General features: G+C 38.6%; 1 protein-coding gene across 2 annotated transcripts in view; it reads left to right on the top strand.

Moving 5' to 3' along the window:
* Positions 1 to 25,630, top strand: part of LOC131425725 (uncharacterized) — a 122,689-nt gene that overhangs the window by 56,429 nt on the left and 40,630 nt on the right. For both annotated transcript variants that reach the window (XM_058587823.1, XM_058587822.1), the window contains exon 2: positions 18,912 to 19,916. In XM_058587823.1, the coding sequence (XP_058443806.1) occupies positions 19,457 to 19,916 (460 nt within the window). In that variant the 5' untranslated portion in view covers positions 18,912 to 19,456. The remainder of the gene's footprint in view (positions 1 to 18,911; positions 19,917 to 25,630) is intronic.

Genomic DNA, 25,630 nt, shown 5'->3' with positions numbered 1-25,630 from the left:
AGTGAACGAGATTTTCGTCGAATGCTCAGATCATTGCAAAAACGGAAGCCTATATTAAAGGCCTTGACAAATCTTTTTTTTTTTTTTCAAAGGGCATCAAAATTTTGGAGGACCGATGGGTCAAGTGAAGAATAAAAGTTTTCACGGTAAAAAATGGACTTTTTCTTTGTTAGGCCCGGAACTTCTCATCCCATGTAGGGTAAAGTGTTATAATATGCCCCCCTTAAGAAAACATTGAGATATTTCTAAGTGTACTGATATATTTTCTTCGAGAATGTAGGTATTTCTTCGCAATACGCCTGAGGAACATAATTTTCAACGATTTCGGTAGAAGTGATGAGAATTGATAGATACAGACACATTTTCCAAAACGATCACATTCTCAGTTTTTTCGCTTGCCGTAGGCATTATGCCCCAGCAACCGTATAATATGCCTCACAACAAATCAGTGGTATGCCCCACAACAATGATTCAATATGCCCCTTGAAATGTCGATATAGAAGAAAAGCCGATAAAGAAGATATTCGTTGCATTAGAAATCAATTGCATAATCGTTTAATAGCAATTGTAAACCAACATATTTGATGCACCCAACGCTACATTTTGTTTTAATAATCGTTATAAATCTTTAAAACAATATTTTAACTTGAAGCATACTGTTGATTCGAAGGTGGGACATTATGTCCGTAGGGTGACTGTTATGAGAAAATTGGTATATCAAAGAAATGGCTTTGTTTCCCTGGATTTTTATACTGTAGAAGCATTAGCACTGCTAAAAGTTAATTACTAAGTAGCAACTGACCATTAGACGTTTTATACGGTAAAAATGCTAATTTAGTCGAAGCAAAACCTTACATCAAAAAGCTGCCTAATGATATTTTCAGTTTTTTTATATTTTCCAGCAAACGACAACTGCCAAACTTGTATAGCAGAAAGATCTCACGAAACGTTCTAAACGCACTAACACTATCTAGTGCTAAAACTTTTGTGTAGAAAAGTCTTGAATACTAAGGGGGCGTTTTGACCAGAAGGGATGCTTTATAACACTTTCATCTATTAAGTTTTTTTAATTTTTTAATATTTTGAAGAGAGGTTTCAACCTACTGATCTTTCGTCTCTCTGATCACCCTCTCAGCAGGCCGTTCAATTTTGTTGATTTTTGAGCGCTTGTTGAACGACATATTGCACGAAATATTCGTTCAATTTGTTGGAACGGTTTGTTGTTGTTTTTTCTCTTGCAAAAATAGTGTGAAAATTAAGTGTTACCTTTACATAGAAAGAAAATTTGTTGTTATTCTACGTGAAGTAGAAGTATTGTGCAGGTATGTATTGTTAGTTTAAACAAATAAGTGGAGAAAACTTCAGAAATTCTGCAGTAAAACTAGTCCAACGGGGCTCCAACTCCTCATGCTAAAAATGGCTCAACAATGGACCTCTGTCTGCCGGGTTTGTTGAACGAAAAAAATGGCATTCGGTTCAACGGTCTGTTTCAAAATCGGCAAACGAAGGACTCGTGTTGGCCTCCCGTTGAACGATTGATTGGACTTTCATTGGACCAATGATTCAACGTATTGGACCAATGAAGGACCACCGTTGAACGTTTTTTTCTAAGTGGGCAGAAAATTCTCTGACTCTATATAAGTTTGCTGTCAAGTGCTATGCGAACCATCAAGACGCGCCGCGTGCGAGCTACTTGCATTTGATCAAAGCAACCCTGTCAATGTCAATGCGATGTTATAACAATACATTGAATCTGAGATGCCAGATTTACAGATTAATCTGTGTTTCACAGATTTTCAATATGCTGCACAGATTAAATAAATGAAACAGATTTTCACCGATTTCTGAAATCGATTGCAGCCTCACAATGCGCCGTAAAATTAACCAAAAAGTCTTCAAAATCGAAGTTAGCCAGGTATCACAATTTATAAAGAATTAAAATATTTCTTCAATGGGTTACTTATTCTAAAAAGAACCAAAATAAATGCTCAACGAATGCCTAAAAGCCCGAAACAAACCCTTAATCAAAGCACACAGAAAAGGTCGATTCACTCCAGTAATCAAATTACTCGACACTTCAAGAGCGCTCACATTTAAAAGGAACAATGTTGGTTAAAAGCAGACAACAATGCGTTCCATTATGCTCATTTAAGAAAAGTCTCACCAAAGCAGCCAGGAGGAAGGAGGAAAGAACAATGTTAAACGAAGCTAATTAGATCTCAGATCCTTGCTCTACCGGAATATAGGAAAGTAAACAGAACGTCATTTCGATATCATTCTACCGCGGAGTTTGAGGGAAAAAAGAGACACTTGAACCTTATTAAACAATTATGAAATTTTCCATCCGTACGCTTTCATGTCATTGAAACGGATCTACAGTGTGGGGCAGAAAAAAAAGCTCCACTAGAACAGAAATTCAAACTGACATAATTAGGCTCAGTCGGTTGGAATGCTCTTCGTCAAACTTTGCCTGACAACAACATTTTTCATACGTTTGTGAGTTGATTAATTTTAAGAGTTTTTGTATGTGTGTTGAAAGTAGACCAAATTTCGCTTTAAACCGATGATCCGTACTGTACAAAGCGAGCTCTCTGCTTGATTATACTCAATTAACGGTCTTGATAACCGCGCGGTGTGAAAAAACATAGCACTTTCACCGCTTGAACCACCGGCCCAGGTCTACTAATTGAGTAATTGCAGGATGATTATGTCAAATTGTGTCATTTTCACCAGCATCGCAGAAAGTGATAACAATTGACCTTGAGTGAGTTCCGCGCATGGTTTGACCTCATTCGAGTCCGCCCGCACCTTGTTTTTTTTTTGTTTTCTTCTCAACGAACGACTGAATCCTGCATAGCCGCATATGCGGTGCTTTTCTAATCGAAATCGTCCTTTTTTTTCGGCATGAAGTCCGGTCACGCGAGCACCGGTACAACTTGGCAAACGTGCAAGAAACAAAACGAACAAATTTTATTCGTATCAACATTCTTCATATAAATCATAATTTCCACTGTCACGGGGATTCCGAGTTTTGATAGGGCTGACTACCATTCGAACGCCGTGAGCACGTATTTACGGAAAATAATACACGCACACACCTTTCTTACCGAAAGATCCGAAAGGTTGCGAAACATGTAGGACAAATTGCTATAGTCCCAGCAAAGATCGAAACAAATGTTTCGTACGCGATGAAAATAGCAATTGCGTTCTGCAGATCCCCATTATGAGCTACCAAAAAAACTTGCTTCAAGTGTGTCAATGAACGAATTGTCCTTCGTTGAATAAAGTTGCTCAATTTTAAGGTACAGTAATCAAGCTTTCACAAAAAAGAACTGTTGAATGTGCAAATCGAAAAGTATCTTCTTTTGGAAAGCCGGTAAATTTTTTTTCGGTGCAAAAGTCGGATAAAACCTTCAAGTTCAAAACTCGAATTGAGATTTGTCACGTGTAAAAAATTGCTACCAATGCACGATGGTCCGAAACGGGAAATTAACGTGACAAAAATATGTTCACTATTAAATAATTATATTTTGTAGTTGATGTCTTCACAAAAATTGTTTGTAATTAAATGGCGCTCCTTTTGGTGGAAAAATTTACTAGGGTGGTTCTCATTTAAATTGAAATTTGAAATCTAACTTTCTTGATTGAACTCAAAAATGATTTTGTTGTACAATAAAGTTGCAGGAAATATTATTTTGAGCAACTTTGTTGAGAAAAGCACCTCTCTAGCTCTTCATTCGATCGAGTTACATTAATTTTCCCGAGTAAAAGTAGAGTGGCTCCTAAAAAATCACTTTTTTTGCTCTAACTTTTTTGTGAAACGTTCTACGGAAAAGTTAACTTCAGAAGAGTTGTTGAACTAATCATTGCGCACAATTTTGCTCCACCAAGCTGTTTCATATGAGCTACCAGTAAAAAGTTATGATTGTTTTTTCATCAAAAACTAGTCAAGCTTCAAATATCAATATTTATTAGATGCCAGATCGATAAAAATGTATCCTATGCGGTTCCTGAAAGGTCATAATATAAGTAAAAATTTAAGAGAAAACTGGAAATGTGTTATTTTTTAACTTATTTAAATTAGTCTTAAAAGTGCCTTTAAAAATCTCAAAAATATTGCTTAACTATTAAACGCCTTAATGTATCAACATACTTTTGCGCAATGATTAGTTAAACAATTCTTTTGAAGACAACTTTTCCGTAGAACGTTTCACAAAAAAGTTAGAATAAAAAAAGTGATTTTTCAGGAGCCACCCTACTTTTACTCGGGAAAATTGATGATCGAAATGAAGAGCTAGAGAGGTGCTTTTTCAGCAAAGTTGCTCAAAATAAAATTTCCTACACCTTTATTGCACAACAAAATTATTTTTGAATTCAATTAAGAAAGTTAGATTTCAGATGTCAATCTAAATAAGGACCACCCTAGTAACTTTTTTCATCAAAAAGAGCGCCATTTAATTACAAACAACTTTTGTGAAGACATCAACAACAAAATATAATTATTTAATAGTGAAAATATTTTTGTCACGCTAATTTCCCGTTTTGGACCACTGTGCAATGGTTTTCAGTGCCAACTTCCGGGTGAAAACCGTGCCAGTTTTGACCCGTTCATATTTTTACTTTCTTTATTAATTTGTATGGAATGCTTGACACAGCTTTAAAAACTATTACCCTGTTTTCTTCACATAATAGTGTTATCTATCGATCTTTATGTTCTCTTCGATCTTTGTTAGATTTTGTGCAAGAAATGGAAAATGATAGAGTTCTTTTGTCTGATAGTAGATTCTGAACTCCGAGTCTGCGTTCTAGGCCTGGATTCTGAAACTGAATTCTGGACCTGAATTCATGAACTAAATTTTAGAACAAAATTTTGAAAGTACATTCGGAAATTGAATTTTGAACCTAAATGTTGCACCTGAACTCTGCACCTAAGAACTAAATTTTAGTTTCAGATTTAGCTCCCGATTTCAGGGTTAGTCAAATCATTCTGGACCTAGACTCCTGAGTTTCGCAACTGGAACAGAATTGTGAACCTAAATACTGGATCTGGAAGTATTCTAGAACTGAATTCTAAGTCTGAATGTACCGGAATTTGGGAACTGAATTCTGGATCTGAACCTGAATTTCGGGTGCAGAATTCACGTTTGAATTTCAGATCCAGAACTCAGTTCGAAAATACAGTTAAAAAATCCGGGCTCGGAATCATATTCAGAAGTTCGATTTCAGTTGAAGAATTCCGGACTTGGATTACGAGTTATAAAACCCCTTTTTAATCCACCTAGTGGTTTGATCATGCCTTTCTCTTTCCATTTAAATAGTCTCCTTAAAACCCTCAGGGCTAATTCTATATCATTTCTAAGGGTATTTTCTAACAATTTACATAAAAAATTTCGATTTTTTGAAAATCGTTTGGAGAAACTTGGCCTTAACAAGTTAAATGGCAAGTTTGTTTTAAGAAGCTGAAAAGCTAAAAGCAAACATTTAAGTAGTGCGATAAATACTACCGCAGGAAACCATTACGCATTGATCGGATTACGAAGTAGTCGGATGACACTAAGTCTGAGGTATATGGCGGGTGAGGCATAATTGAGCGGAAACGCAGCATGTAATGAAAAATGACGGATTCGTGGCTTTAATCATGTTCTGGTAGTTTTTCATTTGAAGTTTGTTCAAAATAAATCAGTTGGGTTCATTCGGTATAAAAGACCTGGGATAACTCGACCACTCGAGAATAGGTCACAATACCTTATGATCAAAAAAGATTCGGAACTTTCATTTTAAAATTCCCGCGCTTGTCCAATCGGTAAACTTTTATTCTCTCAACGCAACACTTTTATACACATTCTGTCAAATTTTGACGCATATCGTACGATTAGTTTTTGTTTGACGTCTATACAAAGAAGTTGAATAGTTTTCGTGTGGCGATTTTTATAATGGATGAAAATTTAGAACAACGTGCGTCCATCAAATTTTGTGTTGCAAATGGATTTATGTGCTCCGAAACGTTGAATATGTTAGAAAAGGCCTTTGGTAAATCGTGTCTAGGAAAAACACAGGCATACGAGTGGTATAAACGCTTCAAAGGTACAAGCAGAGATCCCTGGCCGCCCAACAACATCTGTTACTGAAGGAAACATTGAATCGGCGAAGCAAATCGTATTGCAAAATCGTTCTGTACCGTTTAGAGAGTTTGCTGTGTTGCTGGGCATCTCTTATGGATCAGCCGAACACATTTTAACTGATGTTTTGGGTTTGAAACGCGTCGCTTCTCGACTGGTGCCAAAAAAGCTGAATTTCATTCAAAAACAGCGTCATCAATCAAGCACCGTACTCTCCAGATATGGCCCCGTGTGACTTTTTCCTCTTCCCCAGACTCAAATTGCCATTGCGAGGAATGCGTTTTGAGACCATAGAGACCATAAAAGAGAATTCGCTGCGTGAACTAAGGGCCATACCTTCGACGACCTATAAAACTTGTATGGAAAATTGGATCAAGCGTTGGCATGCATGTATTGCCGCAGGAGGAGAGTACTTTGAAGGCGATAATAAAGAAATTTATTAAAAATTGAAATTTTGCGTTTTTTAATAAAATTCCGGTTCTTTTTTTATCATAAGGTACTAAGCCCTACTGAGTTCCGGGTTTGGATTCTGCAACGAAATTATGGAACTGAGTGTTGGTCTTGGGTACTGGATTTGAACCGCTAAGCAGACGCAAAGTTCACACAATTTATGTGACTGCTTTAAGCACTGATGAGCCGAAGGCGAAACGCGAAGAAATCGAAACTCAATATGTACTTTTTGTACAAACCAAAAATCCCTAAATGTTCAAATTCTACGGCGGCCAGTAGTCGGTCGTCACTCGTTTTCGTCCGAGACGTCAGATAGGATATGGCACTTAGTGATGACAGATTTCGCCTTCGGCTCATCAGTGCTTAAAGCAGTCACATAAATTGTGTGAACTTTGCGTCTGCTTAGCGGTTCAAATTGAACTGTTAGGCGGAGGTGGCGGTTCAATATGAACTGCCTTAAGCACTGATGAGCCGAAAGCGAAACGCGAAGAAATCGAGACTAAAATTTATGTTTAAACCAAAATCTTAGTCCGGAATTCAGTATTCAGAATCATAATTCCGGTCCAGCATTCAATACCAGATTGTTTTTGCCTTTTTCTATAAACTAATAGAATTGTGTGCGTGTGTGTGTGTGTTTGTGCAACCTTTAAAGATTTTTTTCATGCTCAAATCGAAGATGGCTGAACCGATTTCAACAAGCTTAGGCTTGTTTGAAAGCTACTGTTGGGCCATACAAAAAGTTCGAAGATCAAATGGCTGTTACTTTCACTTCCGGAGACATAATGGTCGAAGTGACGTAACCGACAAAACGTGCTTTATTTCCTAACGCTCTATTTTCTCAGAGATACTTGATACCGATTCTATCTAGGTTCGTTTTAAAGTTGCCATTAGGTCATTGATCAAGTTTGAAGATCAAATAACTGTTACTGTTGGTTCCGGAAATAAGACGGAATAAGTGACGTAAGTGACAAAACACGTTGATAAATAATCTAATAGTAACTTCCAAACGAGTCTCAATATTTCCAAATCGGTTCTTTCATTTCCGAGAAATTTCGTTCCATTGAAAAACACTGGAATTTATCCAACATTACATATCTCGAACCGGAAATGTTCGCCATAACCCTTCCATATTTGATTGACATTGTTAGCTTTCAAATAAACCCTAAATTGAAAAGATGTGTCATCTATGGTTAGTCGTTTACGTCACTTATACTTATACTATCTCCGGAACCGAAAGAGACTGCCATGTGATTTTCGATCTTGATCCATAGTTTAATAGTAGCTTTTAAACGAACCTAGACTTGTTAAAATTGGCTCAGCTGACAAAAATTGAACTGTAAAAAATCAGCGCGTTTTGTTGCTTACGTCACTTATTCCATCTTATCTCCGGAACCAAGAGTAACAGTCATTTGATCTTCGATGTTTATCAATAGTAACATTAAAACAAACCTAGATATGTTGCAATCGGTTCAAGCATCTCCGAGAAAATCGAGCGTTAAGAAATAAAGTGCGTTTTGTCAGTTACGTCACTTATACGATTATATCTTCGGAACCGGAAGTGACAGCCATATGATCTTCGAATAGTAGCTTTCAAACAAGCCAAAGCTTGTTGAAATCGGATCAGCCATCTTCGAGGAACATTGAACGTTAAAGAAAATCTTTAAAAGTTGCACTCACACAGACATTTTCCGATCTTGTCGAGCGTCGGTTTTTTTTTCGGAATTTCTAAAGGGTGATTTTTTGCTGGTATCTTTTTGGCAACACTGTTTTTGACAGATCATGCATGAATCGTGTCTTGTATCATTTTCAAACTTGTTCAGTTTGGTCCATAATTTAATCACGGATCGTCGAGTTGGAGGAAGATCCACTTTTTCATCGAAAAATTGTGTTCAGCGACGAAATTCATTTCTGGTTGAATGGAATGAATGTCAACAAGCAAAATTTCCGCATCTGAAGAGAAGACCAGCCAGAAGCATTGCAAGAGCTACAAATGCATCCCAAAAAAGTCACTGGTTGGTGTGGATTATGGGTCGGTGGCATCATCGAGCCGCATTTCCTCAAAGGCGACGATGGGCGGAACATTTCCGTGTGATTAACGACTTTTTTGCCCAAAATGGACGGTGCCACATCCCACATGGCACGCAAAGTCTTGGCATTACATTACATTCCTTTCGTGGAATTTGGCCTTTCCGTTTCAACAGACTTCGCAGCCTATTCTTAGCGTACAGAATCATTGCATGGCTAGTACTATGGATCCTACTGACACTAAGAATCCTTCCAGGTCGAGGCTCGAACATACGACAGCTGGCTTGTAAGACCAGCGTCCTATGCATTGAACCGCCAACCCGGGACACATGGCACGCGAAACAATTACCAAATTGAGAGCTGCCTTCCGCGTACAGTTTATCTCACGTTTTGGGCCCTTCAATTGGTCGCCTAGATCGTGTGATTTAACGCCTTTGGACTTTTTCTTGTTCGGCTATGTTGAGGCTCATGTCTACAAGGAAAAACCAGCAACGATTGACGCACTGGAACCCAATACTGAAGCATTTATTCGTTAAATACCGACCGATATGTTGGAGAGAGTGTGGACCTTGCGCATGGGCCATCTAAAGCGGAGTTGCGGCCAACTTTTGTATGGAATCATCTTCAAACATTGAATTATGTTGATCGTTCTATCGATTCCAATAACGATTTCATCAATTTTCTAAAAAAATTTGTGTTATTTTTGAAAATCAAACCCATATACCTCTCTAAGAATCACCCTTTATGACCTTTCTTTAGAGGAAGGCAAAAATAATTCTGGTACTGACACCAGTTTGTTAGCACCAGCCATTTACAGTCTGTTACTTAAGAGCGTGGTCATGATTCAATCGGTAAAGTGAAATGGTGTGATTATTTTTTTAACACAGAGGGCAGTAGTGTCCTTCATGCAATGCGAGAATAAATCAGCTGACTATTGTTTAGAATTCGATCTCAGCATTTTACCAAAATGAGTACCGCGTACGTTTCGCGCCAGTCCAAAAGGTCCCAAAATAACCCCAGCTACCGCGGCGAAATACATGCAAAAGTCGAAACAGTTTGTGAGTAAGTAGGTGAATAGTTTTAAAGAGGTGAAAAATGTCGACGCCTTTGCAAATCGCGGTTCTGTCGGTGTATTGTCGAAAAAAGACGAAAATGTGATTTGTGATGTATTTTTGAATAATCCGACATCAACTTTGCGCAAAGATGCTTCAACATTGACCAAAACCGGTTTAAATATATCGTACGGAATTGTTCGCCGACATTTGATCGCCAGCAATTTGAAGTTTCGAAGTACTTTGCGAAAACCGATGTTGAGTGAAAAACATGTGCAAAAACGTCGCTCAGTAGCTCGATGTCAATCCAGTTGGGAACGTTTGGGCTCAAATGAAGATGAAGCTTGGGAAGAAACGACCACACAGTTTGAAGCAGCTTGTTCGTCGAACTAACAAAATTTGGTGGTCGTTTTCAGAAGAATACTCGCAAAATCTCGCTCAAAGTATGCCTCGAAGGTGCCAAGCCATTATTAACGCTGAAGGAGATTGGACTTGCTATTCATGTATTTGCATGTAAGTTTTGTCGTGAATACGACTTACTTTACTATGGGGTGCCTTTTCAAAATTTACCCTCTGAGAGAGTGATAAGTTTTTGATCGTGAATATCTCTTGATGTATCTAACGAATCAACATAATTTTTGCTACATGCCATCGGAAATATAATCACAATTTTATGATAAAATATTCAGTTGTGTGTAATAATCTCAAATATTTCAAAATTGAACTTTTCTGAAATGTTTGGTATAAACGAGTATCAAAGAGGATAATTCATAAGGCGCGTTTGCCTTTCTCGTTTTTTTAAAGCTCATAGCTCAGTGATCTGTGACCTTTTTCAACTTAAGCGTGTAAAGAAAAAGCATTGAAGTATTTCAATAGTACACTATTGAAAAACCTGCCTCATTTGACCCATGCCAATCAGAATGCGTTCTGAGGAAGAGAACAAAATATCTGCTGCTGTACAACAAATCGTTCGAGAAAATGTTCCGAACAATGTTTAATATTGTAGTGAATTCCACAATTTGGTCCTTCTGAAAGGCAGGAATGAATTCCGTACAGCATCCGGATAGTTTCTTTCAATGAAATGCAAATCCGAAATGAAATAATCGACATTAAAATTCTGTATGCGGCTATTTTTATAGCCGTTAGGACCGCCCATTAGTGAAAAAGCTACAAACGAAATCACGTAAAAAGAAAGCTCCTAACAAAAAATGGATCAATTTGGATTCTATCGCCGCTGCGAGCAGATGTATTTTGTGTCGCTTGCAAAGCTAGTTTCACTTCCGACAAGAGCGATTACGTCACAGCTGCCAGTCATTTGCATTGGTGAAAAAGCAACGGTGGAGAGCATTACACAAAATCAGCCGTTCTAATGGCTCTAAAAGTTTTCTAAACAACTATTAGGATTTCTTGCTCGCAAATCGAAGCAAAATATCCTCAGTTTAGTGCAAATCTAGAACTGTTTGATTTGATTTTTGCACTTTTCGCTGTGTGAAATTCACAGTAATCTAATAATTGATATTCGGAACATGTCAGTTGTTTTCGTATTCACGACATCCAGTTATGTCTCTGACATTACCCACCCGCCTTTTTGATCTAGAAAAACAATATTCAAAAGTATTTTCATGTTGAATCTTTTCATTTTCTCACAACAGTGACCTCGCTCTTCTGTAACAGACTGACCCTCGCGTTTTGAGTCCCAAACACTGCGATATTTTGATACTCATTGTGGCTCTCAACTTCTGAAAATTACTTCCACTTGATGTCCCAAAACACAATAATCAAGGAAAACCGTAAAACGACTGCACTACTGACTGTTTATTTACATTGCAACCAGCGGAATTTGAAGTTCCGATTTTGATCTCATCAAGATGGCGTCGCGACTCGACTTGTGTCGCTAGAGGACGCATCTCACACAATATTTGTCCCTGCGGTAAAATTTATTGCACTACCGTAGGTTATGTCTAGTCGACTGGTTAACTGAGTTTAGCTTTCCATTTGTTCATCGAGTTGAAAAATGAATGAATATAAACTTTTAGCGTGATAATTTAACAAATATATGAGCAAGGCTTCATTACACCAATAGGTGGATTAAATCATGTCATTTCATCACACTTCGCGAAATTACTGTGCTGAGAAAAAATGATGTACGATGCTAGTATAGACTTTTCCCTACTCGTACGCTTAATGTTGATAAATCATTTTCGGCTATAAATTTTCACTCATCTCTCTCACTCGAAAAAAACAGTCTTTCAGCAAACCCTTTCATTGAACAGCGTCGATTCGGTTTCATAATCCGCTATTAATCGCATCCATCCCGAAAAACCACCGGAATAAATGGTGCGAATATCGGATACCGTAGCGACATTTCGCATTTTTTTGTTATTGAGACCATCAACAGATGAAATTGTTTTAAATTATGGAAACCATGATTAGTTGCTTCCTCAGACAGATTTACTGCATACTTAACTCCTCCGCTGACGGCCATTAATTATTTCATATCAGTCCTCACTACATCCGACTGTCTAAAGTGTGGCCCAGTTGCAGCCGACATGCGGCATATTCCTCACTGGGTTGAAGTTTGAGAAAAAAAAACAGAATACAAAAACTTGTTGAACATTTTCATTAACTTACTAGCACTTCTTCTAATGAAAAGAGTAAACCAAAGCAAAGCCGACTGAGATTAAAATTCCATGCAATCGATTCAAAAGCCATTCATGAAATTGACCTGTTGACAGTTCACCGATGATTGCACGGTGAATGTCAGGCACTGACAATATCGACAATCACACAGATTCAGAGTTCATCAAATTCGTTTGTTTGCTGATTGTCCACCATCCAAGCCTCACGAAACAAGGTCTCAACTCAATTACGGTTGACTGTAATATTGGAGCTCATTTGCTTCTTTTGTTTGTACCAAACACAATGCAAACCGTACGAGTAAAGTTAATGAAAACCGGACCCCATACTGTAAACCATGTAGGTGTGTATAATTATTATATTCAGGATGTTCATTGAACTGCACTTAATTGAAAATTGAGGGAAAAAAAGTTCCGATATGAATTGAAACATCAAATGCAATATGTAGATTTTACTGGTTTTCAATCTACCAATCATTACTTCAATTTAACATTGCATATCTGGTATATGAACTGCAGAGCCGTAGTAAGCATTCTTTATGATCAAAAGAGACAATTTGCATCATAAGTTTACCATTTTTACTCTAGCCTTACTTAACAAAAGGGACTTTCGAAAATCTCTTGAATTGACATTGATTTGTTCTTCATGCTTGGAGGAGATACCACTTTCTGGTCCAGTTTCGGGTTGAAATAACCGGGTTTTCTGTCTCTTCCTGGTAGCTCATCTAAAGAATAGTGTTCCCCAATCTTATTAATGATGGTTTTAACACTGGCATGATGAATTCCAAACCGCTTCGCCAATTTTCGCACAGTAATACCCTTCTCCCTTAGCCATGTGTCCAAAACCTTCATTTTCACTTCCTTTTCAATACGCGCCATTTTAAAAACACAGAATTTCAACCGCATCAACAAGTAAACAAACGAAGCTGACAGCCAAACGCACAGCATGCTGTGATCTGAGCATAAAAAAACATCACAAATACATGCGTACAACACAAATGTATGTGGATAGCTTATTTTCGATACACTCCTTATATTGTAGCTGAAGTCCAAAGTAAAATACTGTTAAATTTCTAGAATGGAAAAAATAATATTTGATCAAGCTACATATTAATGAAAAATTAAATTTTATTTATTTTTAAACAATTTTTTTCGAAAGAACGCCAAATTTCTAATCAAAACGATATTGATAATGTCGTTTATCGACGTAACTTTTTGCAGTCCTGGCCTGGCCGGGGACTTAAACTGGCGAGTGGAAGATGGCTATACCCATAGCGACCACCTAGCCATACGATAGGTAGCCTAGCGAGGTACAGCACTAGGGGAAATGTCCCCGGAACCCGAGCGTGGAAGGTTGCAAACTTCAACCGTGAAACGTTTAGTGCAGCTCTCGCACTGGAGAACCACTCAGCAAACTTAGATGGGGAAGAGTTGGTAGCCGTCCAGACATGGGCGTGCGACGCGACAATGCCGAGGAAGACGCGACCGTGGAACAACAGACGACCGGTCTACTGGTGGAACGAGCAAATTGCAAACCTTCGAGCGACCTGCTTAAGGGCCAGGAGAAGGATGCAAAAAGCTAGTTCACCGGAGACAAGAGCAGTAAAGAACGAAGCGTTCAAAGCGTAAGCAAAAAAGCCTGCTTCGATAACCTGTGTCAGTATGCCAACTTCAACCCATGGGGTGATGCCTACATGATTATTATGGCCAAAACGAGAAGGGCACTAGCACCCCCTGAACGTAGTCCGGCGAAGCTGAAGGAGATCATAAGAGCCCTCTTCCCTCACCAAGGCATGTCCCCGTGGCCGTCAGCACCGCTACCAACAAACGATGTTGGCAGAATGACGAAAGAAGAGTCAGCGGCGAGATCGCTCGACACTCAGGAAGCCCCCGGGCCAGATGGTATCCCGAACGCGGCTCTAAAGGTAGCTATAACCTCCAAACCGGGCATGTTCAGGGAGTTCATGCAGAGATGTCTGGACGAGCGCACGCACCCGAACATTTGGAAAAGGCAGAGATTGGTACTGTTACTGAAATCTGGGAAACCTCCTGGGGACCCGTCGGCATATAGACCTGATCGACACCACAGGGAAGCTCCTGGAGAGTATCATCCTGAACAGGCTAGCCCCGTTCATAGAGGAGGCGAGTGCCACAAAATCTGTGGTAGCCACCGCAGAGGTCGCTATTCAACCCAAGCGGTGTGGAATTCGTTACTGCGCGGTAGTCACGCATGACGTCAAAAACGCGTCCAATAGTACCAGAAGGGCTAGACAAGATTCTGGGAAGCTACTTTCAGAACCGGGTATTGCTCTACGAGACCACGAGAAGAAGGCTTATGCAGTACTCCTATCACGGCCGGAGTACCACAGGGATCCATCCTGGGGCCGCTCCTGTGGAGTATAATGTACGATGGAGTACTAAGGTGGAGGCTACCCCCGATAGTCAAGATAGTCAGGTTCGCGGACGACATCACGCTAGCAGTTAACGGAGAATCCATCCAAGAGGTCGAACTGAGCGCATCACACTTCATCAGTTGCAGGAAACTGCAACTAACGCATCATAAAACAGAGATGATGGGGGTAAACAACAGAAAATTAGAGCAAGAGGCGTCGGCACATGCTGGTGATTGCATGATCCCCTCCAAGAAATCATTGAAGCAATTGGCTGTGATGCTTGACGACAAGCTCAGTCTTGACAAGTACAAGTACAGCTAGCTGGTGCATTCCAGTAAACGCAGTTTACTGGCAGGAATGGCAGTGTCGATTCTCAGGTTCGGCAGCCCGGTATGGGCGTCTGCATTCCGTGTGAAACACAACGCACAATTGCTGGTGAGCACGCACAGACTGATGTGTCTTCGCGTGATCAGTGCGTACCGTACGGTATCTGGAAACGCAGTCTGGAGGACGCGGAGTGCTACGCCAATGCAGCCTCCCTATGCGACTGGCAAAGGAAATGGGACAGCTCATCCAAGGGCAGGTGAATACATCGGCTCAATCTAAGAGTCTTCGGATGGATCCACAGATCCCACGGCGAAGTATACTTTGGTCTGACGCAGTTCCTCACAGGCCACGGTTGTTTCAGGTGGTACACAGGTCCGGCCACGCGGCATCTCCTGCTTATCCTGGCTGCAGAAATGAGCTTGAGACGGCAGAACAAGTCCTGTTTGCTTGCCCTCGCTTTGCGACACAAAAGACTACTGGATGTATGTGGCAGAGAAACTACACCAGAGAACCTAGTCCAAAGGAGCTGCCACAGTGAGGAGAACTGGAACGCAGGGTCAACCGCGACCTCCCAGATCGCGGGCATCTTGTTGTGGAATTAGAAGAGGGATCAGCGAACAAGCGTCGGTTCGGGAGTTTTTCTGTTGTCGGGAAACTCTCAGTCGGTGTAGTCTAAATCCTTCGCCGGGAATAAGACGCGTAGATTGCGACGTAGCCCCGGTAGGGGCGCCAGTGAACCCATCGGGGCGCCAGTGAATCGGAAGTCACACTCAAACCGGAATCGTGTGGCGAAACAGTCTAGATTCTTCGCCGGGGATTAGACGAGTAGATTGCGACGTTGCTCCGGTATGGATCGTCGGGGCGCCAGGGAACCGGAAGTCATCCTCCAACCGGAATCACTGCAGCGACCCTACCGTTCGAACCGATTACGGATTTCGGAAGCGTTGGTTCCGGGGAAACTTCCATCGTCGGGGAACTTTTCCGTCGATGTAGGTTTGATCCAACGTCGGGGATTAGCCGAGTATTTCGTGACGTAGACCAGCCCTGGGTCGTCGAGCCGCCAGCGAACCGGATGTCATGCTCATACTGAAATCGCCCATAAACCAACTATACCAGATATCGTCAAACTTTAAAGAGTATAGTTTTAATGATACATTGATTAGGTTGTTATGATGATACTTCTACATGCGGGAAGATTCAAAGATCATCCAAAATCGTTACAAAAAAATGTCCGTTTTTTGTTTTAAACCGCTGTATCTCGAGAACCGCCAAACTCTGCCAAACGATCAGCGCTAAAAAAATTCGCTAAACGACCTTCTTTACTTCCTAGATCACATCCAAAAAAAATCTAAAAGTCAACCCTAAACACTTTTGGAACTACGTGAATGAACAGAGGTAAGAATCAGGATTACCGACCTCAATGAGACTCGATGGCATTGAAGCATCTACCACGCTTGAAATTTGCGATTTGTTTCGCCATTATTTTAGTAGTGTTTTCTCTGATGAACATCTAACTGATCAAGGAATGTCTCTTGCCGCGAATAATGTCCCTCTTCGTTCTCCAATTGGATTTCTTTTAGTTGCAAACAGTCTGTAGTCAGTTGCGACTATTTCACAAATTGTTCTAGAACGTACATCGTCTGTGGAGGACCTTGATGTCCTCCTGGACTCTAAGTTAAATTTCCAAGAGCACATTGAGTTTACTATCTCCAAAGCCTCCAAGCTGCTAGGTTTCATTTTCCGCGTTACTAAAGAATTTGATGATGTACATTGCTTGAAAGCATTATATTGTACCTTAGTTCACTCTACGCTCGAATACGCCTCAGTTGTCTGGTCACCGGCAATCCGACGAAAATTTGCTCGATTCGCTCTGCGTCGGCTTCCTTGGAGAAACCCTTGGAACCTTCCAAGTTACCATGCCAAATGCAAAACTGGTTGATCTCGATTTGTTATCTGTCCGTCGCGATGTCAGCAAGGCTACTTTTGTGGCTGATCTCCTTCAATCAAGAATAGACTGCTCCGAGCTCTTACAGCTTTTAGAAATATAGATAGATATCTCGCCGTAATCTTCGAAACTATTCTTTTCTTAGGATCCCCTATGCTAGAACTAATTATGGGTATAACGATGCACTAGAAGAAGAGGTTTTATGCCTGTTGGAGAGCAAGTTTGACAGAAACTATCTCCACCGGGCTTTTTCCTGCTCCAAATAAACAAATTAACAAATAAACCGTGGCATAGAGCGAAATTTTGATTAAAATCTTTTTCATAGGAGCGTTCTTTCAGAAAATTTTATAAAAAACTGTTTCTCCATTCAAAAATTTGACAGTATTTTACTATCAGCTACAACATATCGAAAAAAATTTTAAAAAATCGATAATAAAATATATTATTTTTTCAGAAGTACTAAATTTTTTACATAGTTCTTATAGTTACCTAAAACATTGCAGAAGACACTAAATCGATCGAACGTTTCTGAAACATATATTATTGAAAATTTTCATTGGGTTTTTGTTTAGTCCCTTCTCAAAAGTAAGGCTATAGTGAAAAGGGAAAATTGATGATGCAAAATTTGAGCCAAACCAAAAAATTCAAAAATAAAATTTCAAAAAAAATCTGTCATTTGCTGTGGAATTGCTCTATGAAGATGTGGTCCACATTAATACTTTCATTTTCGCATTGCGTGTGGACGTTGCCCGTCGTAATTGGATGTGTTAGTGGCGGCGCAAACATTTCTCAACTTGAAGTAAATTCGTATAATTCTTTATGGTGATCTGTGGGACTCAGAAGCGCCTTGAATTGCCATGACCTATGGGATCTGCATTTAGGCAGAGCTGAGATGGCTCTTGGCGTGTACTCTCGGGAAATCACGTCCGGAAATTGACTCGGAAGTCATTGGAATCCGCATAAGATGAAACGATCGATTCCAGGCGGAATCAGTAGGTGACTACAATGAATTCCGACTCAAACTCCGGACAACTTAACTGAGCAGCGGTGTTTTGAAACACAGCGCTCCCATGAAGCAACTGATAACTTCGACCAAACATTCCAGCAAAACTTTAATTTTTAATTATTTGTGATTATGTCATGCAACTAAAAATGTTATCAAGAATTGATGATCATATTTTCGATGGCATGGAGCATAAAATATGTAGATAGATTAGAAAAATTTACGATCAAAAACTTATCAGTCTCTGAGAAGGTAAATTTTGGAGCGCAGTTGCTGCCATTTTGAATCATTGTGTTAGTGATTATGCAAACTCGTAAAACCGCTGCTCATTTGTTGAGCATGTGGAACATTGCGAGAGTTATTTTCATTACGCGAATTACTTCGTTCAAATAACAAAAAAAAACTGCAAATCTTCATCACCATCACATCATAAAGCAAACATCTCCCCAATTTTTCAATAACCCGAATGTGAAATATGACACCATTTCGTGGGTGTGCCATTAATCAACATCACTTTCGATCCATGCACACATGGCAGCTTAATGCGCCGGGAACTGGGCCGGATTCCTCCGATTCATTCGGCGGATTTTATCGTCCGAGCATTTCATTAATCTTTCTCGCCAATCCCGTTCCGCTCGAGCCGCATCGAATATATCAGTGTCCAGTGCGTAATCGCAGCGGGTCCAAAGAACCCGTGCCGAAGCATGCAACCCTGTAGGAAACGGGTTTATTCCACTTATCAATGTATTATGTAAGTTACAAATATTCTTCCACACTGGAAAGTTACGTTCGGAAAACGACCAAGTTTCAGTCGAAGTCATGGTCCATAGCAAATTAAGAAAAATCGTTCCGCAGCAGGACATTCACACACACACGCGCACCCCACCGGATGTCCTGAAGTATCTCAAAACTAATAATCTAATATTTTCCTTTTTTTTTCTTCTCCCGTTCCCATTTGCAGCTGCCCACGGTCCTGCTGAACGCCTGAACTAGTCAATCCAAAACAAAACAAAACAAAAAACATCATCATCCATTTCGGGAGGATTCACTTTCCCCGCAGCCCCCGGATGGGTCATTACCGGACACTCCGGTTGAGATCCGAACCAATGAAATTTTCCAGTTTACTGCACTCCAGATATTCCCCTGCGGCATCGGCAGTGGCACGCGTGCTCCGGGAAAGGCGGAAAAACTCGAAAACAACAAACATACAGCCATTACTGAGTGCAGCAACAGCAGCAACAGCAAACTAACTGACGCGGTGAGGGGTTCGGGGTCGGACGAAAAAGAAGAAGACCGGAGAAAAAAACCAAACCGAACGGTCTATAAATAACATTATCAATGCAGGATAATTAATTCGGCGACCGGCGAGTTTTGTGCTGTTGAATTGAAATAAAATATCGTGTGTGCGTTGTTTTTTTTTTTTTGTTTTGTCGCTCCGAAAAATAAGTGCTTGCGATCAAGAGGAAGAAAAACCAAGCCGCTTGGCTGAGAAACTGAAGAAGTTCAATGACCGAAATCGATCCCCCCGGAATTATTGGATATTATCAATATAACGACACGGATGTGGTCGGTTGGAACGGGACGACTCGCTTCATCCCCGAGGATGCCGAACTGGACGTGACATATGCGGTATTCGAGGGCCTCGTCGCGCTGATGGCCGTCATTGGCAACGCCATGGTGATTGTGGTGTTCAAACGGGAACGGCGCCTTCGGAGACGGACTAACTTCTACATAGTATCGTTGGCGACGGCCGATTTTCTGGTCGGACTTCTCGGGGTACCGTTCGCCGTCCTTTCGTCGGTTGGATTGCCACGGAATCTGTACGCCTGCCTGTTCACCATCTCGCTGTTGATAGTTCTGTGCACGATCTCGATTTTCTGTTTGGTGGCCGTCTCCGTCGACCGGTACTGGGCCATCCTGCATCCAATGGCGTATTCGCGTAATGTGCGGACCAAAACCGCGATAGGTAAGTCGATGAGCGATGGTTTATAATTTATCTCGTCAAAATCCGTTCTCGAGTTTGTCACCCCTTAATTTTGTTATGTAAACCGATCGTTCTTTTAAGGTCTGAGGACAGAGGGTCACGTGTTGAGTTTTAAATCGACCACTTGGCTCGCTCAATTCCCTTTGCGCATCGTATTTCTCTTGTACTCTCTCGTATATGAGCAAACTGTACCGGGTTGCCAGCATACATTTTATTATTTTGATGAGAAGTTTTATCACATTAATCTATCGTATGGGTTGGACATTACATGATTCCAATGAACAATGAAAAAATATTCAACTTTCACAATGATTGAATGTCTGTGTGTTTGGCAGCCTTGTCGAGCCAATTTTATTTCTCTCTCCTTTTTCAGAATGTTATCAGGAAACCAAAGCGAAAAAAATGGTGGATGCATTGAAACTGACTTTGTTTCACAGAAAATACAAGACTTTATTTTTATCGCGATAACATATATTTTTCTATGTACTAACAGTTCGTCTGAAAAGTTCGTATCGTTTAATAGAAACACACATTTTTTTGCCAAAATTCGTTTTTATTATTCAACATAATTGCCATCAGAGGCGATACAGCGATTATAGCGATCTTCCAACTTTTCGATACCATTTTTGTAGTACGATTTGTCTTTTGCCTCAAAATAGGCCTCAGTTTCAGCGATTACCTCTTCATTGCTTCTAAATTTTTTACCAGCGAGCATTCTCTTGAGGTCTGAGAACAGGAAAAAGTCACTCGGGCCCAAATCTGGAGAATACGGTGGATGAGGGAGCAATTCGAAGCCCAATTCGTTCAATTTCAGCATGGTTTTCATCGACTTGTGACACGGTGCATTGGCTTGATAAAACAAAACTTTTTTCTTCTTCAAATGAGGCCGTTTTTTTTAAATTTCGTCTTTCAAACACTCTAATAACGCTATATAATAGTCACTGTTGATGGTTTTTCCCTTTTCAAGGTAGTCGATGAAAATTATACCATGCGAATCCCAAAATACAGACGCCATAAGCTTACCGACCGATAGTTGAGTCTTTCCACGCTTTGGGTTCGGTTCATCGCGTGCAGTCCACTCAGCTGACTGTCGATTGGACTCCGGAGTGAAGTGATGGAGCCATGTTTCGTCCATTGTTATATATCGACGAAAAAAATCAGTTTTATTTCGATATAACAGCTCCAAACACTGCTCAGCTCTCTCATGTATGTATGTATGTATGTATGTGTGAAGCCACCATCAGTTCAAGGCATTACCAGTGGATGCAGGTAGACTTACAGTAGATCCGAATTTGATTATCAGATAACTTTCATATTACTGCTGTTAAGAAGCCCAAAATGGGCTTTGAGGACCCGGCGCCTTCCAGCAATAACATCCGGCCATAACAAAAGAATTCGCTGTACCAGTTTAAACCTGCCTGATGGTTTGTTTGTTAGAAGGGTGCGTCTTACTCATTTCAGACCTTCTGGGGAAAACACACAGCTTTCCCCTGTGAATCGGGTTGACATTTCACTCCTTCATCCAGTCATTCACTTGTAAGATACCCTGATGCACTCCCATCCCTCTTTCCTTACAATGTACTTGAGCATAGTATTATATAATGTAACATAATACACTTTAATATAATTTCCGGCAGTATAATACAATAAAACATAATATAGTTTAAAACGATGCAAAATCGTATGGTACAGTGTATTATAGTCTACTATAATATTTTATGATGAATATAATAGTATCATAATGTTATGTGACATAATATAGTAAAATATACCATAATATATTATAATATAGTTTGGTCACTATACGACACTGAATATAATAAAATATTATTATGCATAAAATATAAAATTGTAATACATCACAATGCAATATAATACACTTATAATTGTGTATTTTAAAATTTGCATTACAATACTATATAAAACAATACCAAACATTGTACCATAATATAGCATAATATAGTACAATGTAATATAATATAATACCACAAAATATGACGTAATATAATATGATACAATTTAATAATATATGTGTAAAGTGAAATGTGTAGTATGGAAATGAAAATGTAGCTGATAATGATAAAGATTATAATAACGGTAACGATAGTAATAATAATAATAATATTAATCATAAAAATAATACTAATAGAAATACTAATAATAATAATAATAATAATATTAATACTTAAATACTACAAAATTATATAATATAACATAATATAGTATAATTTATTTTAATTTAATATAATATAATACAATCTCATACAATATAATATATTATGAATCAATATATAAAAAAACAGTTAATGTAGAGTGTCAGTTATGCTCTTCTATCTTCGCAATACTGCAGGAAGTAGAATATTCTCTTCTAATAACAATAATAATATCCACATCTATAAAAAAATATATGTTATTATTATTGATGACGAATTAATAATAATAACAATAAATATAATAATGGAAATAATAATAATAAACAACATAATATAGTACAATGAATTATATAATGAATAATAGAATGAATAAAATGATATGTTGCGATATGCTATGATATTATATTACTTCAATTTATATGTCATTTCTCATCCTCTCATTCTGCCATCAACGCATTCCATCGACCAATTGTCACCACAGACACACGTGTAGGCATGAAACAAGAACCAGTGAGGACCAAGCTCACCTTGTGACGACCTTGATATTTAGTTAAAATTTACTTTAAAAATGATAACTTATAAGGAAAACAAATTTATATTATGCGCAGAGGTACGTAGTACTACTCATAATAAAGCCTATAATGTAATATAATACAACATAATGAATACAATATAACATAATATAATAGAATACAATATAATATAATAAAATATAATATAATATAATATAATACAATATAATATGATATAATGCAATGCAGTATAATACCATACAACATAGTATATAATAACATAAAATAGTGTAAGACGATAATATGTGAAATAATATGCTATGATACAATATAACAGTTAATGTCGCAGTGTAAGTTACGCTCTAATAATAATATAATTATAATAATAATAATAATAATAATAATAATAATAATAATAATAATAATAATAATAATAATAACAATAATAGTAATAATAGTAATAATAATAATAATAATAGTAATAATAATAATAATAATAATAATAATAATAATAATAATACATGATGTGATAAACAACAGAATTATATGTTGTAATATACTATGATAAACACTGCACTTTATGATGGGCTTCAACCTACAAGCCATTTCGCACCCTCTCATTCTGCTACTAACGCAGAAGGCGATAGCACCCAGTCGACGCCGTTCTATTGACCAAATGTCATCATAGACGCTCGGGGAGGCATGAGATAGGGACTTGTGAGGACTTAGTTATCTAACCATTTGACGACCCCCATTTTGCACAAAGCTTTCTCATATCCAAATATTCGTGAATAATATGTCCAACACGTTCCTTTGATATCTTTAGGGTGTCAGCTATCTCGATCAACTTCATTTTACGGTCATTGAAAATCATTTTGTGGATTTTTTTCACGTTTTCATCGATAACAGCCTCTTTTGGACGTCCACTGCGTTCATCGTCTTCGGTGCTCATATGACCAGTACGAAATTTTGCAAACCACTTACGAATTGTTGCTTCGCCCGGTGCAGAGTCTGGATAACACTCATCAAGCCATTTTTTGGTATCGGCGGCACTTTTTTTCATCAAAAAGTAGTGTTTCATCAACACACGAAATTCCTTTTTTTCCATTTTTTTCACAATAACAAAAGTAGCTTCACTCAAAATGCAATATCTCACAAACTAATAATCAGACAGCTGTCAAATTTATACACGTATCTTTTGAAGGTTGGTACTAACTGAAAATGGTATGGATTTAATTCTATTGGCGCCCTCTCATAGAAACGATACGAACTTTTCAGCCGATCTGTTAAGCGCATCTAAACTAACTTATCTAGACTTTGTCACGGTAGATTTATGATACAAGCCTTCAAAGCCGAAATATTCGATGAACATGTAGAGGTATGCATTTCCGAGCGTTTAAATTTTCAGCAGTTCTTCAGTCAGAAAAAAATACAACACGACCGCTAAACTCAATGAATCATTCTGAAAATTTCACAGAATATTCTCAACTAAATTTCGAATACATTGTCAGGTGGGATTTTCTATATTCTGCACCGTTTCCAAGAAAATCTTATTTGAAACGGGAAAATAGCAAAAAAAAATTTGCCGATTTATTAATTTTTAGTTGGTTTGACTTAAAGCCGCCATAACTAAGCCAAATGAATGAAAAACTAACAGAAAAGTTGATTTATTGGAAAAAGATACGCTCAGAGACAGGACTCGAACCTGCGTTCTTATGCATTCCGTGCATACGCGCTACCATTTCGCCACTCTGAATCTTGTTTTAGTCACTCTAAAACGCCAGTCAGACACAGTAGAACGTACATCGAACATGGTCTACATCCTGGCCATCATCCGACCGGTTTTGGTTTTCAAGAACCGCTTGAAACTGAAAGAAAAATATACACAAATCGTGTCAAGTAACTTCGATATTTATTCTCAGAAAAAAACAGATAGCTATGTTGAGAACATTTGACTATTTTTGCATATAAAATATGATCTATCATAATCATCATTTCAATTAATTTTTTTTTGCCTTTTGCCTGCTGTTCGAGTAAATAATGCGGTCTTTAAATGGAAACATGCATTCGATCTATCTTTCGACCATTTCACGAATACCACGTCGAAAGAACTGTTCATCTTTTGATGTTATCCAGTAGTGAAAACATTTTACCCCTTTTTTATCTAAAAGTATGTGAGCCATCGATGAAAACAAATGATAGTCGGAAAGGGCCAAGTCTGTGGGGTATGGCGGGTGAGAAAACAGTTTATATATGATGTTTTTTTGCCCTCTTCCGATGTGTAGGTTTTGTGCCAGAGTCGACCCATGATTTTTTGTGCGTGAGATTTTATTTGTTTGTTCGTTACTTGCAAATCAGCAGGCTCAGTATGTTTCTAATTTTAATTTCTAGTAATATTCAAAAAGTTGGATTTAGCTCGGTTAAAATGAAAAGAAAAATATACACAAATCGTGTCAAATAATTAAGAGATTTATTGTCAGATAACTCAGGTAGATGTGTGCACGATTCTGAACACGAACTAGTCAATCCAAAAACCACCATTACCCGTTTCGGAGGGTTTACCATCTATCTTAATCAACATTTCAATTTTCTTTCTTTTAACATCGAGAAAGGATTTTAGAAGGGTGCTGGCATTATCATTCTCAAAAAACGTCGGTGATTATCGTTTACAAAATCATCATCGATCATGAGTGAGATTGATGTTGGGGTAGCATTATCTGTTCTGATCAGTGTCGCACAATAATCACCTAGTCAAATATCGCCAACTGAGTATAATTTCATTCCTATCAATATCACTACAGTCATATACCTTAAGTTCACATATGATTATGAATGATTACTCTCACGATTATCAGCAATGCAGCAATTTTTCACTAGCATTAAGCAATGTTCAATGCAAGTACAGCGACAAAAATTCATTCTGAATATTGATTATAGAGACAAAAGACTTTGTTTTAATTTCAAAATTGATTTATTGTCATGGTCTATTTAGATAAAACCCACTTGAACGCTATTTAGCATGAGTTAAAGA

Source organism: Malaya genurostris, chromosome 1, assembly GCF_030247185.1.
Source record: "Malaya genurostris strain Urasoe2022 chromosome 1, Malgen_1.1, whole genome shotgun sequence".
In the NCBI taxonomy this organism is placed as follows: domain Eukaryota; kingdom Metazoa; phylum Arthropoda; class Insecta; order Diptera; family Culicidae; genus Malaya; species Malaya genurostris.
This window is presented reverse-complemented; position numbering and strand designations above follow the sequence as displayed.